At 43.0% G+C, this 14,687-nt stretch overlaps 3 protein-coding genes across 20 annotated transcripts in view; all 3 read right to left on the reverse strand.

The window, feature by feature from the left end:
- Positions 1-618: 618 nt before the first annotated feature.
- her12 (hairy-related 12) lies at positions 619-2,106 on the reverse strand. The gene is made up of 2 exons (XM_079558941.1): positions 2,026-2,106; positions 619-1,565 (listed from the first exon to the last, which is right to left on the reverse strand). Exons 1-2 carry the CDS (start codon positions 2,086-2,088, stop codon positions 1,002-1,004), a joined length of 627 nt encoding a protein of 208 aa, XP_079415067.1. The 5' UTR covers positions 2,089-2,106; the 3' UTR covers positions 619-1,001.
- A 4,684-nt stretch (positions 2,107-6,790) lies between these two features.
- On the reverse strand, positions 6,791-7,813 carry LOC306964456 (transcription factor HES-5-like). Its single transcript, XM_079558446.1, has 2 exons — positions 7,695-7,813; positions 6,791-7,594 (listed from the first exon to the last, which is right to left on the reverse strand). The coding sequence occupies exons 1-2, from the start codon at positions 7,749-7,751 to the stop codon at positions 7,178-7,180; spliced, it is 474 nt and encodes a 157-aa protein (XP_079414572.1). The 5' UTR covers positions 7,752-7,813; the 3' UTR covers positions 6,791-7,177.
- A 4,553-nt stretch (positions 7,814-12,366) lies between these two features.
- The window catches only part of ubr4 (ubiquitin protein ligase E3 component n-recognin 4), a 40,754-nt gene continuing 38,433 nt past the window's right edge, over positions 12,367-14,687 (reverse strand). For all 18 annotated transcript variants that reach the window (XM_079558895.1, XM_079558893.1, XM_079558892.1 and 15 more), the window contains 4 exons: positions 14,080-14,304; positions 13,917-14,007; positions 13,676-13,838; positions 12,367-13,498 (listed from right to left, as the gene is read on the reverse strand). In XM_079558895.1, the coding sequence (XP_079415021.1) occupies positions 13,434-13,498; positions 13,676-13,838; positions 13,917-14,007; positions 14,080-14,304 (544 nt within the window). In that variant the 3' untranslated portion in view covers positions 12,367-13,433. The remainder of the gene's footprint in view (positions 13,499-13,675; positions 13,839-13,916; positions 14,008-14,079; positions 14,305-14,687) is intronic.

Below are 14,687 nucleotides of genomic sequence, written 5' to 3' on the forward strand. Positions count from 1 at the left end.
CTTATGAGACAAGGCTACATCGTTTGGCACTGTGCTGTTAGAAAACCACACTGCATAACATTTCATCCAGTACATATTTATGTATTTGGTAAAGCCAGTGCATGCACATAAACACACATGGGACCCGGCAGACTGTAGCTAAAGGGCTTCCATTGTTAAGCATTCGCACTCACTAACACATGCTAATTCATCCTGGCCTATTATACATGTTTTTAAGTGGAGCACCCAGATGAAGCCTACACAAGCACAGGGCGAACATGTGCTTGCCCCACACAAACCCCACACAAAAAGTTCCTCCCTGGCCTGAGAATTGAACATAGGACTTTCTTGTCGTACGGCACCACTGAGCAGATCTGACTTCACTGCGAGCAGAACATCGGCCTCATCATCCTTGATGATCTGATATACAGAATTATGCTGGATTTAATTATTTTACAAATTATCTTGACATGGCTTTTGAATGTGAGAGGAACAAAGAGCCACTCCACAGTACTTTAACTTTTACACATTTGAACTATCTCAGAAATACATTTAAATTTCTATGGATTTTTGGGAATATCTTTCAAAAAAGAAGTCAGTTTTTGTTAGGATTGCAACTTTTATTCATTGTCATACAAAACGATACGTCTCAATTAAGCGCATACAATAAACACCACAACACTTAACGCTCACACATCATTCAGCCTCACTCGCTCATTCTTAGCTTTATTTGGCAAAAAACACAAGAGAAATATTCTCAAAAACAGTTGCATTTAACACACAATTGCTTTAGCACAACCTTCACTCCACTGGAGTAACTACAGTTTGGTCCACCGTCATTGACAAAATCAGCAAAACAAACATCTATGAACAAGCACCACTGGAATATCCATCAATGTGATGATAAGAGTCACCAGATCTGGCCTACAGGGGGCACCACGGAGTCACTTGGTCCAGACTGTAAATCATCATCCTGATCACATGAACAGCCACAGATTGTCCCATAGTCTTTGAATAGCTGTTCACCAGGGCCTCCACATGGGGGCGCTGTTGGTGGCGATGTCTCGGGGCTGGAGGCTGGTGGTGGAGCCCTGGAGCCAGGCCTCAGTATGAGGTAGCCTGTGGACCTCCGTGCGGGGCGCTCTCTGAATCTGCTCTTTGTGAGGTACTCTTTGGACCTCTGTGTCGGGCGCTCTTCGAACCTCTTTAGTGGACACTCTTTGGTCCTTTATATTCGAGGCTCTTTGGGCCTCTTTATTGGATGCTCTCTGGACCCCTATGTGAGGAACTCTGTGGACCACTTTATGGGCTCCTCTTCGGACCTGTGTGTGGGGTGCTCTTTGACCCACTTTATGGGGTGTTCTTTTGAGCTCCCTGTACGGCGCTTTATGGGCCTCTACCTGGGGTGCTCTGTGTGCCTGTCCCAGCTGCTGTTTGAGGAAGCTCACGGTCATCTCCAGAACATCCGCCTTCTCCAGTTTGGGACAGGCCTCGCGGTGCAGCTCTGTCTCCAGGAGGACTTTGAGCTGCTCAATGCAACCGTTGATCCGGTCGCGGCGCATTTTTTCCACTATGGGTTTTCTCAGCTGAAGACAGAAAAAAGGATTAAGATGAATCAACGCAAAGGCATCACTGCTTCACTCCTCACTTCTGGTCAAAGTGCTTGGAAAACCAAAACCAAAGGCCCTTCTTGACCTGGACCATTATTCTAGACTTAGTGCAATTATAATTAATACAAAGATCTATAATTCGCAATGCTACCTGAGCATGCTGTAGTTTAGCCAGTAAGATTACACGATTTGAACACTAGAACTCAAACACTTCAAACTAGACAAAAAAATCGATACTTTCAGACACAAAGATGGCCTCTGTAATAACGAGTAATAACAAATTCTTGCCGTCCAACATTAAGAACTTAGCAAACTCTTTGATGAGAAATAATCCCAGGAATACATTGCACCCTTCCATGAAATTAAAAATACAACATACTATATCTACTAAAGCTTAAATGGCCAGTGGATCCATGAAGGGTCTACCTGCACTTACTTTGATGGGATCTCTCTCATTCTTGGCTTGCTGCAGGGTAGAGAAGCCGCCGCAAGGAGCCATCTCTGCTCAGTTCCGTGGTCACTCAGTTGAGAAGCTCTTTGAGGCACATGCTGCCCCTTATATACAGTGGCATTACCATAACAAAGACCCTATGTCCCGGGAGGCACTGGAGTTCCCACACTCCCCACTCCCAAGGGAACAATGCTGACCTGCGCATAGCAAAAAGGCCATTTATATACAGTGTCTGCTTTCCAGAGATAAGCAACAGGTAAAGATTGATGCCGGAATGTCCAGTTAAATTGTTTAATTAAAAATAGAAATAAATGGACTCTTCAAATAAGGGGAGCAGCTATCAGAAACCACATGCTTAAAGGCAGGCAATAAAGCAATAAAAGAGTGTGATTTTAAGTTCAAAGAGAAGTCTGTTCTCGTAATAAAAGCATTTAGCAGCTATGTGTCAGTTTGCTATTTGAAGGTACAAAAAAATCATAAATAATAACTATTTTAAGTATTAAGTTATGTTGGGTACGTAACAATTTGTCCTTAAGCTTTAGCCTTATGCTTTACACGGGACAATGTTCATTCACTCCACACATGGCAGTGGTCAGTAAATGTAGCCACAGCTGCCCTTTGGGACGGACCGACAGAAGCACGACATGCAAAACTCCACACAGAAAGACTTCATCCAGCATGGGGGATTGAACCTGGGGGGCCTTCTTGCTGCCCACTACTGCTATAACTAATACAACTATAGGACTGTGCCCCAGGGCAGGGGTTCCCAAACTTTTCAGACCACGACCCCCAAAATCACTCATCTAACAACTCGGGACTCCTCTGTAAAATGTACTCATCATTTAAAATAATTCAATGGTTTAATGATGTTGGTTTGGATACAGTTTCATATTTGGCTTAATTTCACTAAAATATAATGTTTTCAATCAAAAATACAGCAAATTCTAATGACCCACTTTGGGAACCACGGCCCTGGGACATGGGTTCCTAAAGTGGGACTCCAGACCACTTAGGGGGCGCTGAACTTGGGGCGCAAGATTATTTCAAGTTTTCATAAATAGTGACATTGTTTTTACATTTATCTAGGTGAATGACAACATGTTAAAGCCACATTTGAAACGTTTTGACCCTTGAAAGTAGCGACATATTTGGGAACCCCTGTACTCGGACCCTGTACTTTCATTACTGTAGGCCTTCAATTATTAATTACAATCACGTATTGGCATCGTAGACTTGTTAGTTAATCTATCTTGATCCAAGTCTAGCTGCTAGAAAAACTGAAGCTAACCTTTATGTGTCGGCATAGCCAGAGCCAGAGCCACGCGCGCTTGTCGCAGCCCTCGGAAGTCGGAGGTGAAGTTGGAGGTGTGCATACGCGTGTGGTTTACAGCTGCGGCGTCATGGCGTGAAATCCTCTGAGCGCGTGGAGGTGTGAAGAGCGCGAGGTTCCCACAGAGCCAAGCACGCGGGAGGGACAGCCGGACCAAGGCACGCGGGCTGGAGATCAAAGAGCCGAGGGCAGCGCGTGTCCTTCAGGTGTGAAAGCTCTCACCTCACCTGGGGCACGAGCCAGGCCAGCGCGTGTCTCCTGTCTGCTGCTCAGCGGGCAGCGCGTGTTTATGACAGGGTTCCCACGGTGCGGAGCGGCTCAATAAGAGTAAATAAAAGGTCTCATTTCAATACGGTGGAAGTAAAACATGTGGGCTAACGCTATGGCTGTGCATGAGGGGAAAGTTTGTCATGTTCAAAGCACCTTCCTGCTTTCACTGTAGCCACGGGAGCCCAGACCACGTGGGCAGAAAGGGGGGGAAATGGTCAACATGTCCGTACATTTAGTCACATTTAGGATAACTTAAATGTGTAGTTTTATCACAGTATCAATAGTTTACTTTGGCTAATAACGCGGTGGGCATTATTTCGGATTAGGGCAGTGTTAATATTTAGTCTTAATTTTAGTCAGTGATATTTTTCTTGACTAAAATTGGACTAAAACTAAATTAAAAGTTTTTCATGAGACTAAAACTAAGACTAAAATGTCCATATATTTTAGTCGACTAAAATAAGACGTAGCCTAAATAAAAATGAAAGGGAGAGACTAAAATCATCCAAACTTCTATTGACCGTCTGAAAGAGCCTCAGATCATTTAAATTCACTGCCAAATGAACAGGTCTGAGCTTTGTTCATGTGGAGCAGCTCCATGAAGTCGAGGACCTTGATTTAATATGACTATAATGAATATTATAAATATAAGTCGTCTTAATTAGTCTTAATTTTAGTCGACTAAATTGGCTGATTGATTGATTTTTTTACTAAATCTTGACTAAAATTAAATTACATTTTAGTCAAAAGACTAAAAATAAAATATGTTGTCAAAATTAACACTGGACTAGGGTAATTTACATCAAAATCAATCAAAATCCCAAAGTACACAATATATTTAAAAGAAAGAACAAACAAAAAGATTGCATAAAACAGACAAAATGGAAAGACCATTAGAACTGCGGATTTAAAAGAAACATTGCCACATTTGGGGAATGGTTCAAATCGGCTACATTGTTGTTAATGTCAGAACTTGCATTATGCTCTTAGGTCAGTGATTGTTACAACTGGCAGAAAATGAACAATGTCTTAATACTGATTTTATGTCCAGGCTGACGCACGTCCCTGTCTGGCCCCTGGCAGTGGCCCCTCGTCCTGACTCCCGTCCCAGATGTGGACCCTGGGGGTCTGTGGGCAGTCCAGCCTCTCCACTTTCCCGCAGCTCTCGGCGTTGACAGGTATGCAAATGTTAACTGTTTTTTTGTTTTGGCGCAAACATGGAAAACGCTGTGTCCACGACGTCGTCCGGGAGTAAATCTACTCCGGTCTAACAGACTGCAGGGAATTTAGTTTAACACACGAAACAGTTGAAGCTGTTAAAAGAGTAAACAATGAGCTGCTAACGGTTAAACACTTAAAAGGGTAAAGAGTGAACAACAGTATATTAAAGGCTCTGCATTTTAGAAATGTCTCAGGTTTCCAATGCTTCAACCAAACACCAGCCAGTGTTTTTCTAAAACCTTTATCACCAAGTAGGCAAGGCAAGGCAAGGCAAGTTTATTTGTAGAGCACAATTCATACACAAGGCAATTCAAAGTGCTTCACAGTTGCATAAATATGAGAAAACAAATACAATCAATAAAAACATCAACATAGAATTAATCAATTACAGTAAGAGGCAAGAGTGTAGATAAAATACTTTCAGTTATATGCAACTGAAAGTTATTATGCAGTTATTAAGTCTTGTTTAGATTCGCTCTGTCTTGAGCACTATTTTTAAGTCTTGTTTTGACTCGCTCTGTCTTGAGCACTATTTTTCTTGCTCGTTCACACAAAGTGACCTAACCTCTGTTTTTGTCGCTCCTTCTCCTCTGGACATCAACATAAAATTAATCAATTACAGTAAAAGGCAAGAGTGTAGATAAAATACATTCAGTCATATGCACGGGCAAACAGTACCACCTCATAAAATATTTGTCTGGTATTGGCTGGTTGCAGCAGGTAGAGTGTCTTTTTTGGTTATTGGATAGGTACACAGATACAAAAGCAGCCCAACAAAAGCTAATCTGCTGCACTTATGCACTATATGCTTTTATGAACTGTCGAGAGATGTGATGACAATGAATACTATAGCTGCAGCTTTTGGACTAACAGTACATGTGTAAACGGTCTCTAGTTGAACATGTTTAAAAAGACGAGTCCTTATTTAAATCAATAGTTTGGGGACAGCAGCAGCAACATGGGTCACAGAAATGGCTTCTCAGGAAAACCACAGCACTCATTATTTGCCCTCTCCGTCGACACATTTTTGCGAATAGTTCTCTATCTGTTCCTGCACAGTCCGCGGGGCAGCGTGAAGAGCAGCGTCCCTCCCAGAGCCCGCGGCCCGCAGCTTTGAACCCCGTCATAAAACAGCAGCAGTAGAGCTGGAATCTGTGAGTGTGCTATCTCCAGTTTCCCACACTCCACTCCATTCATTCAGCCCTCTGCACGGGACAATAGACGTGTGTCCTGTTACACATCGCATTAGCCCCACTGTTTGATCTCCTATCCACAGACAGGGCAGGGGCCGAAGGGGGGCCAGTGGGGGACAGCTGCTCTGGACAGTCGGACCCTGAGAAAGTCCGAGGACAGCCAAACTCCGTACCACTGAAGAGAAAAGTTTCAATGAGTCTGTGGTGGCACAGTTTGGAGGCGTGCTTTAGTGGAACATGGGAACACGGGGCGGGGGTGTGTCCGGTGTGGGACAGATGTCAGAGTGGGGGCTGATGGGAAAAATCTCAGGACAACAGAAACAGGACAGATTCACACACATTTGTCAGTGTTGAGGAATGTGCTTAATCTAGTTTCACACTGCACTGACACATGACGAATGATCTGCCAATACATGTGTCAAAAGGATTTAAATATAGGCCAGTTTACAGTCTGCCCATCCAGTCCACTGGTAGATCTGACCATACAAATGAGCCTTTGGTTTGGTGTTCTTTATCGTCACTTAGACATCTGTAAATGTGCAATGGCAGGTGCAGAGAGCTGAGATATAGAAAAACCACACTGACTTCTTATAACACCTGTTACTCTTTGCTAAAGTGAACTCTTTGAAAGAGGAAATGATAACGAGCCACAGACAGTGATGTTTTGTTTAACTTCATTTGAAGTTGAATTTATTTCATCTGCTTCTCAGAAGCATGATAAATAAGACAATCCTTTATCAAAGGCATTTCACGACGAACATCGTCTCACTTGTATCACAGACATTATAATTTATAACATTATATTAGACATGGGACACAGGTCTCAGTTTAAATCACTGTAATCATTTCAGATTTACTCAAACAGATCCACAGGATCACAGGCTCAGCAGATACTCAGTATCACATAGTTTCACTCATGACTCCAAAACACAACATGGTTTAACATTAGAACAGAGGTTTGTACAACAAACACAGAATAAAACTGTCCCAGAGGAACATCTACAGAGCTTCTACAGAAGTACACAGTCCACAGTGAGCACGTCACTGTCTCGGGTCTGACATCACAGACTTGGCTGAAGTCCACACTTGGTTTTGTACTGGCTCAGTCTGGTCCAGGTTAGTCCTACCAGGGCCTCCACAGGCCGTTGCTCTGGATCTGGACCTTGCTGTGGCCCTGCTGCAGAGGGGAGCGTGGGGGGCTCACAGGGGGACTCTCAGGAGCCCGTCCCTGGAGGTGTCCCAGCAGCCGCCTGTGGGCCTGTGTGTGCAGCTCACAATGGGACAGGAAGCTGACTGCCTCCTGGACGCAGCGAGAGTACCCCTCTCCAGAGGTTCTGATGGTGGGGGCGGGTGCTCCTTTAGGACCCCCGTGCTGCTGCCAGGCCCGCAGGTAGGCCACGGTCATCTCCAGGACGTCCGCCTTCTCCTGCTTGGAGTCAGGCTGCTGCCTCAGGAACTCTGGGCCCAGCAGAGCCTTCAGCTGCTCGATGCAGGAGTTAATCCTGTCCCGACGCAGCTTCTCCACCATCGGCTTCCTCAGCTACAGAGAGAGAGAGGGGACATTAGTGTTTCATTCATACAAGATATAAATAACATTTACAATCTGAAACATGATCAGCATGTGCTGGAGCGTAGCTTACCTTATGAGCTGAAGCCAGCGTGTCCTTGGAGCAGTGCTCAGTGACAGTGGGTGCCATCTCAGTCGTGGTGCTCGTGCTCGAGAGAAGAGCCAGTTGTGTGTGATCTGCTGCTGCTCTGCCTCTGCCTGTATTTATACTCCTCCCTCTGTCCCCCAGCGTGTGGGTCCAGAGCCCGCCGCACTTTCTCACAGTCCCTCGGCCAATCAGAGCGCTGGGAATGAGCTGCCACACGATCAATGGACTGTTTAGGGTCCCGGGACAATGCCTTAGGGCCTCATGGGAGCAGGTGGAGGCGTCTGGGGAAGAGGGGGGGGGGGGGGGAGTTGAGGCCAGGGGAGGGAGGGGAACCCGCATGGGAAAGCCCTGACCCCACACACAGGCAGGACGCTGGGGGTGATTAAGGCACACGTGGGGCACACACTTCAGCGCTGTGCGGGGAGATGACTTGTGGAGCGGAGACGTTTGGAGATGTTATAGGACACAGGCCGAGGCTTTCAACATTACAGAGCATTTAGATCAATGGCAAAGATTAACTTACAAATATAATGATAGGATAAACTTAAGTGCAGACCTGCTGGGCCTTCATAAATGAGACATGACCCACCTGTTGACAACCTTGTTTCTGCACAAAGCAAAAGGACCGAATAAAACACGTACATCCAACTGAAAACTACCTCGTTCCTACCTGGGTCTGGGAACTGTTTTTTTCCAATATCACTTGGTTTACTTGGTTTTTGATGCTTCGATACTAAAATATTTGTCATCCAGAACCAGAAAACAGAATATAGATTTGATGAAGATAATAATGCAAATCTAGAATATTGGGTTCATCTCAAATGTCAAGAAATGTGTGGGAACATTGGGAATAATTTGGGAGAAATTGGGGAAAAATTTAGGGAAATATAGGGGAAATATTAGTTAAAAAATGAGGGGGAAAATTGGGAAAACAGGAAAAAAAAATATGCAAAAAAAAAAAGTAAAAAAGAAAGGAAAATATGGGTAAAATAGGGTAAACAAAAAAAAGTAGAAAAATATAAATAAATTAAAGTTGGGACCAACAGCATCAAATTTGAATCTAAAGCTAAACGTTTTGTTTTTTTACTATCGATACTTTCATTTGTTCTAGCTTTTTTTTGTTTTAGTCCGACCTCACTCCCGCCCGCTCCTTTTGAAGTGTGATATTTACAATGTTATGATAGCGGTTGTTGTAGTTTAACAGGTGTCAAATGTCTCAGTTTCGGGGGGCACACTTCACTCACACCTCTCTCCTCCGCTTCCTACAGCAAACAAACAAAATGCTTCTTTCCTCTGGCTAGAATGAGTAGATCATATTTTCAGCCGTCTCTCCAATGTTTAACTTTTCTTATTACTATTATTTTGCAGACTTTATTGTCCGTTTAACCAGCGGCAACCTGTCGAGGGGGGGGGGGTTTCTCTCCAGAAATCAAATGAGGGGATCTGGAGGAATGCATGACGCCACACGATTAAAGCCCTATTACGAGGAGGCACACTTACCCCCCCCCCTTTTCCTCCCTCTGTCTTAGGACGTGAGAGCCCCGAAGTCCCGCTCATTCCCACACTCCACTCTCCTCCTGGACACTGCCCCGGAGCGAGTGTGCCACAAAAGAGAAGTGTGCCCCCCTCCTCCTCCTCTCCCCGCTCACCAAAGTCCAGGCTCACCATCTGGACCAGGGGGCTATTATTGAGGGCCGATTTGGCGTGAGAAACGGACACGAGGAGCCAGGCCAGTGGGAAAAAAAAAAAGTTGGTCAATAGTTTCGGTTAAGTTTGAAACTTTCAAGTCCACCGATTTGATTTAATTTTACGTTCCATTATAAATGAAATGAATGTTCCTGATTCATAAACTTAGCCATAAACTTTATGGCACAAAAAACCTCCAAAATTAGCTACTGTTTCTGCAGAAGAAATGTTGTAAACCTGTCGATTGTGAAAATTAAACCTGGCGGGTCGGGAGCCAAAAGTGGGTTGTGGAACCCTTTTCAGTGGGTCACAAGCCTATCCTAGAAAACAAATATTTCAATATTTATCTACTGATGAAGTACAGAAACACTACCCAAAGTCTGTTATTTTATTTTAGGTTAGATATAATGTTCAAATCTGCTTTGGGTCACAGCCTGTCCCGACACATTCCAATCGAGAACCACTGGAGATATAAAGATTGGGCACATTGCACTAATTTTAACACACAAAAACTTTCTTCATAAAACTAATACACTATTGTTATTCAAACAGTTTGTAGTAATTATTTGTGTCACTACTTTTCATGTAAATAATTGTGGCTATTCTACCCACCTCTGATCCTAGATTACACACTTATATTTAAGAAATGTACATAGTTTTTCTTGGTTTGACATATTTTTTTGAGGTTTTCCACAACTGTACATTGGGTCATGAGTGAGTACTTGTCCCCTTCCCTTATGACATGTACTTACTGTATGTCTTTATTTTTGTTTTACATAAAATGTTCAACTTTTGTTCATTACATTGCCACTTCATTGGTGTCAGATTATGATTGAAACAATACCACAAAACCACAGGCTTTATCCCATCATAACCTGTATTTTGTTAAACATTGGAGATAGTGCCAATTTTGTCTGCCAGAAGCTTAACTCAAAATAAAATCCATCACATTCTCATAGTCATCCCCTCATGTGTGGGGAACTTAAAGCAGGCGTGGGTAACTTTGACAGCGTCGGCCATTTTGAATTTGTTACATCTTGAAGCAGATGTTTCTGGTCCACGTTCCCACCACATTTCACCACGCACTCACCCCCTTTCAGACCAAGACCTGGACCAGATCTGAACCAGGACTTTCTCAGGACCTGCCCCTCCCTCCTGTTTGTTTTCTTACGGCTCATTGTTGTCTGTGAATTTACTCTCGTGGATTCACGTCATTGTTCGAGCCCCGGGATCTGATTGGTGGACTGGAAAGCCGAGCAGCGATTGGGGCAAAGTGTGAGAACCAGAGTCTCCTTTTGGTAGTTTGTATAAAAGGGAAAATGAAGTTGTAAAGTCAGGAATTGGACAAAAGCAGAGACTGGAGACGGCCGTCATGGAGGACCACAGTGCCATGTAAGGCCTTAGCATTATTTATATACTTAGAGAGACTTATAGATGTAATTACGTATTTGTAGCCTATGTATTTATTTTATGTTTTTTTTTTTTTTTATCTATCAATGATTTATCTTTTGTTATTATATTTATTTGATCCTTTTTAAATACAGATATTTCCTTTGCAATTGTTATGATTTATTTATTTGATCATAATAGCACACAATAATGAACAGTCATATATAAATTTTACGCAAATTGTAATAGATTGGATGGATGGATGGATGGATGGATGGATGGATTACTCAAACAATATTTGAAAGTAAATCGTGATAAATGCTTTTAACAGACTTTAGTGTCCTAATACTTTTATATAAACGATAACTCCAGTATTTTAGTTTATTACATAGATATATAAATCTTATTATAGCGGTCATGAAAGTGCTGCCGTCTTCCACAAGAGGGCAGCAAACTACCATACTCACTACCATGTTCTGAACATGTGGATAGTACTAAACTTTTAAGATTGTCTATTTCTTTTTCTCAGTTGGTGCAAGATCCTGGATTTGGAGAGGAAGCGTCCAACAAATGTCTGCCCTTCCTCGCAGAGAAAAAGATGATAATGATGCACAAAGCGGCCAGAGATTTAGAGACTGTTCCCTTCAGCAGCAGCAGATTGACCTGCAAAATGTACATAGAGCTGCATTATTGTGCTGTGTATGTACGTTTATTTAGTCATGCTGGATCTGGATCCAGGCTTTGTGGCATTTTCCTGCCTTAATGTGTTATTTTCTCCGAAAGTTAATCAAATGTAACCAGGGATTTAGACCCATTTAGTGATAATCCTTTGTGTAAAATGAGGAGTGTGTTTATGCCTGTGCATAGTCTGAGTAAACTAAACTATACTTTTTTTTTTACGTGAACTTGCTGTAAGAAAACAAAACTGCAGATTTGTGTGTGTGTGTGTAGGATAATATACTTAAATAGGACGTATTGCTGTATTTGTAAATAGATTTTGCCGTTATCCTTAGAGCAGGGGTGTCCAAAGTGCGGCCCGCGGGCCAAATGTGGCCCTCAGACCAATTTTTGGTGGCCCTCGGGCTGCTTGCTGTATCGGTACACATCAGAGATGGTCCTTTTTATTTAATATGTAATAATTCTACACAATTCTAACCTAACAACTAGCATTTTATTGTGAGACAGAGCTGGCATTAAGGTTTTAAGCATAAATAAAGGCATGAGGCACAATTTATACCTCTGCTACTCGAAGGTTTCGTGGAACTAACCACCGACTCATGGCCCTTCACCCCGTGTACGCTCCAATGTGTGGGCCCCCCATGAAAAAGTTTGGACACCCCTGCCTTAGAGCAACCACTGCGCCCTCCAGTGGCCAATCGGAAGACTTTCAACCACGTTGTCCTGGGCGCTTTACGCTGGTGTTTTACGTTGGGTTAGTTTGAATTGAGTTTGTATTTTCTAGTAAAACTACATACTTTGAGAAAAGTTCACAAATCATTGACTCTGGTTTCCCTTTCCTGAATAATCTGTCTGTACTGTGCAATAAATGTTTATAAAATAGTACAGTAGAACACGATCAGGTTTGGATTGGGAATAAGTAGGGCTTTATTAATCCTCAGTTAAAGTTTCCAAAAGCAGACATTCAGCGACAGTTGGACAAAAACACTTTCAGCAGCGGGAAAGAAATGACAAGAGTTCTGGGTCAACTCCACACTCCATGCGCTCGGCTTTGCTTCACATTTCCAGAAGTAGATTTGGATAAAAAAAACAACTCAAAAACACAAAGAAACTAGAGCCACAAAAGCATTAGTCAAGGCAGAAACGTGTTTCAGATATAACATAAAAAAAAAAAAATCTATTCTGAATTTGATAACTAAATCCAACGATTGTGGCGCTCATTAGGGAAATGAATGCTTTCTTTTTGTTACTCTTGTGAAGTCGATAAAAAACAAAAAAAGGGGAAAACAATTCCAGTTACACGACGACCAAAGCTTTAATGAAGTAGAGACATTACCAACTGAATGAAAACCTGCTCCTGTTTAAAAAGCGTCAAACCAAACATTAAAAAACAAATGTCACTCATAGTTTAAACATTGCACCCAAAAATGAAGAGAAATAGAAGAGAATGGTACGACTGACAAAAACAGGATTTATGGCGTAATAAATAAAGACAAACCTAAACCAACTGATTGTAAATTTCGATTTATACAATTATTCAATACATTTTGGGCTTTTCCTATTCAAACTAAACAGATTTCAGTGTAGTTCGCCTGGTGTTTTAAGATTCACTTCAAAAGTTCCTTATGATAAAAACTCTATGAAAAATTAAAATAAATTACTAGCGTCTTCATATCACAACCATGAGTCCTGTTTTGGGGCGTCCTCTTTTGAACCAGCGTTCTATTTTGAAACAAGTTTTCCAGAAGCGAGTCCATCATCGGAGTCTACGTTTTGTTAATTTTCTATTTATTTAGTGGGAGAGGGAGGTGAGTGGAAGCATGGTGTTACTGTGAGCGGTGCCGTGAGAAGAAATCAAATGTATTTGTTTTTCGTTGTTAATCATTTGAGCGTGTCCTGGTTTTAAAATCAGGGTTGTTGTTTTTTTCGGATGAGTTGTTTGTCGGAGTTAGAGAAGACGGGTGGGAGATGTTAGGGCACAGAGTTCAACAAGTCCTGTAGGAACGAGTCTGCGTCGGGGACTTCAGAGAGGAGACCTGCGGAAGGAGAGGAGGAGCGATTTAGGCACTGAGAATATCATCCTACAGAAACACTGACATTCTCTGCAAATGAAAAAGCGGAGAAAGGGACATTCGGGGACTGTTTTAAACGATTGTGACAGGATTTTCCCCATATTTGTGAGTCATTTGTTCGACCCTCCGCAGCGTACTGACCTACAACATCGAAGAACTCTAACAGGCTCTCTGCGGGCATGAGCTCGTCCTGGAAGGCTCGGAGCACCCTCTCCGACGCCTCGTAGATGGGCATGTCGTTGTGACGTACGTACTCTGCCAACGAGAAGGACCAGCCGCCCTCTGTGGTGCTGGTGGGCACCTTCTGTGGGACGAGCGCCACAGGGAGAGGGTGTTAGTCGAGGTTATGGGAAAGAGTTGGGACCACGGGTTAGACTCTTACCCTAAACATGTCGTAAACCATGTCCACCAGCCCCCAGAACAGAAGAGGAGACCGATAAACTGCATATTCCTTTGGTGCTTTATCTGTGAGTCTGCAAAAAGTAGAAAGAAAACAGATTAGTTGAGGTTTCCCTTGTACGGCTCTGGACAAAAGCTCGTCTCACTTGTTGATGGTTGTGGCGGAGAGCTTGCGGGCGTGTGCGGCGAGCAGCAGCCGTCGGAGGAAGTAGAGGCGCGAGGTCCTCCAGCGCTCGGGCGGCAGGATGTGCATGGTCAGCGTGGTGTAATAATGCGGGCCCTCCACGTCGTACGAACTCTCCACCCACTTCTCGCTCGGCTGCTCCTGGAAAGTCTGCAGGTTCTTCTCCTCCCGCGACGTAGCCCTTGTTCTGGGGGGGAGAAAGTGGTCGACAGAAGTGGACTTGAGTTACACATCCTGACACATGAACTAGTGTTTAGGGCTGGGTACCGTTAAATGATGCCAGTTTGGTATTGGTAATGAAGTTTACGTACTACCGGTATTGGGAAATTAAAGCATCAAAAGCAGGTACAGAAAAAAAAAAGCCATATCTTTAGATCCAAGTTTTGATGGTGTTGGTCCAGGAACAGTGTTAAAGGAAGTGACTTGGTTGTTTCAGCTCAAATACAAAAAATGTGCCTAATTTCTTTCCCCTATTTTCTAAAAAAATGTTTCCCAATTTCTTACATTTTTCATTACTAATATTTTTCCTGTTTCCCCCAATTTTTGCAATTTTTTTTTAACACAATTTCT

Source organism: Gobius niger, assembly GCF_951799975.1.
Source record: "Gobius niger genome assembly, chromosome: 6".
NCBI lineage: Eukaryota > Metazoa > Chordata > Actinopteri > Gobiiformes > Gobiidae > Gobius > Gobius niger.

Excerpts from the sequence above, each read along its gene's own strand:
- LOC306964456 (XM_079558446.1), bottom strand. The coding sequence starts at position 7,751 with ATGGCACCCACTGTCACTGAGCACTGCTCCAAGGACACGCTGGCTTCA. Across the intron at positions 7,595-7,694 it reads CGCTGGCTTCAGCTCATAAG|CTGAGGAAGCCGATGGTGGA; the intron begins GTAAGCTACGCT and ends CTCTCTCTGTAG.
- her12 (XM_079558941.1), bottom strand. The coding sequence starts at position 2,088 with ATGGCTCCTTGCGGCGGCTTCTCTACCCTGCAGCAAGCCAAGAATGAG. Across the intron at positions 1,566-2,025 it reads ATGAGAGAGATCCCATCAAA|CTGAGAAAACCCATAGTGGA; the intron begins GTAAGTGCAGGT and ends TTCTGTCTTCAG.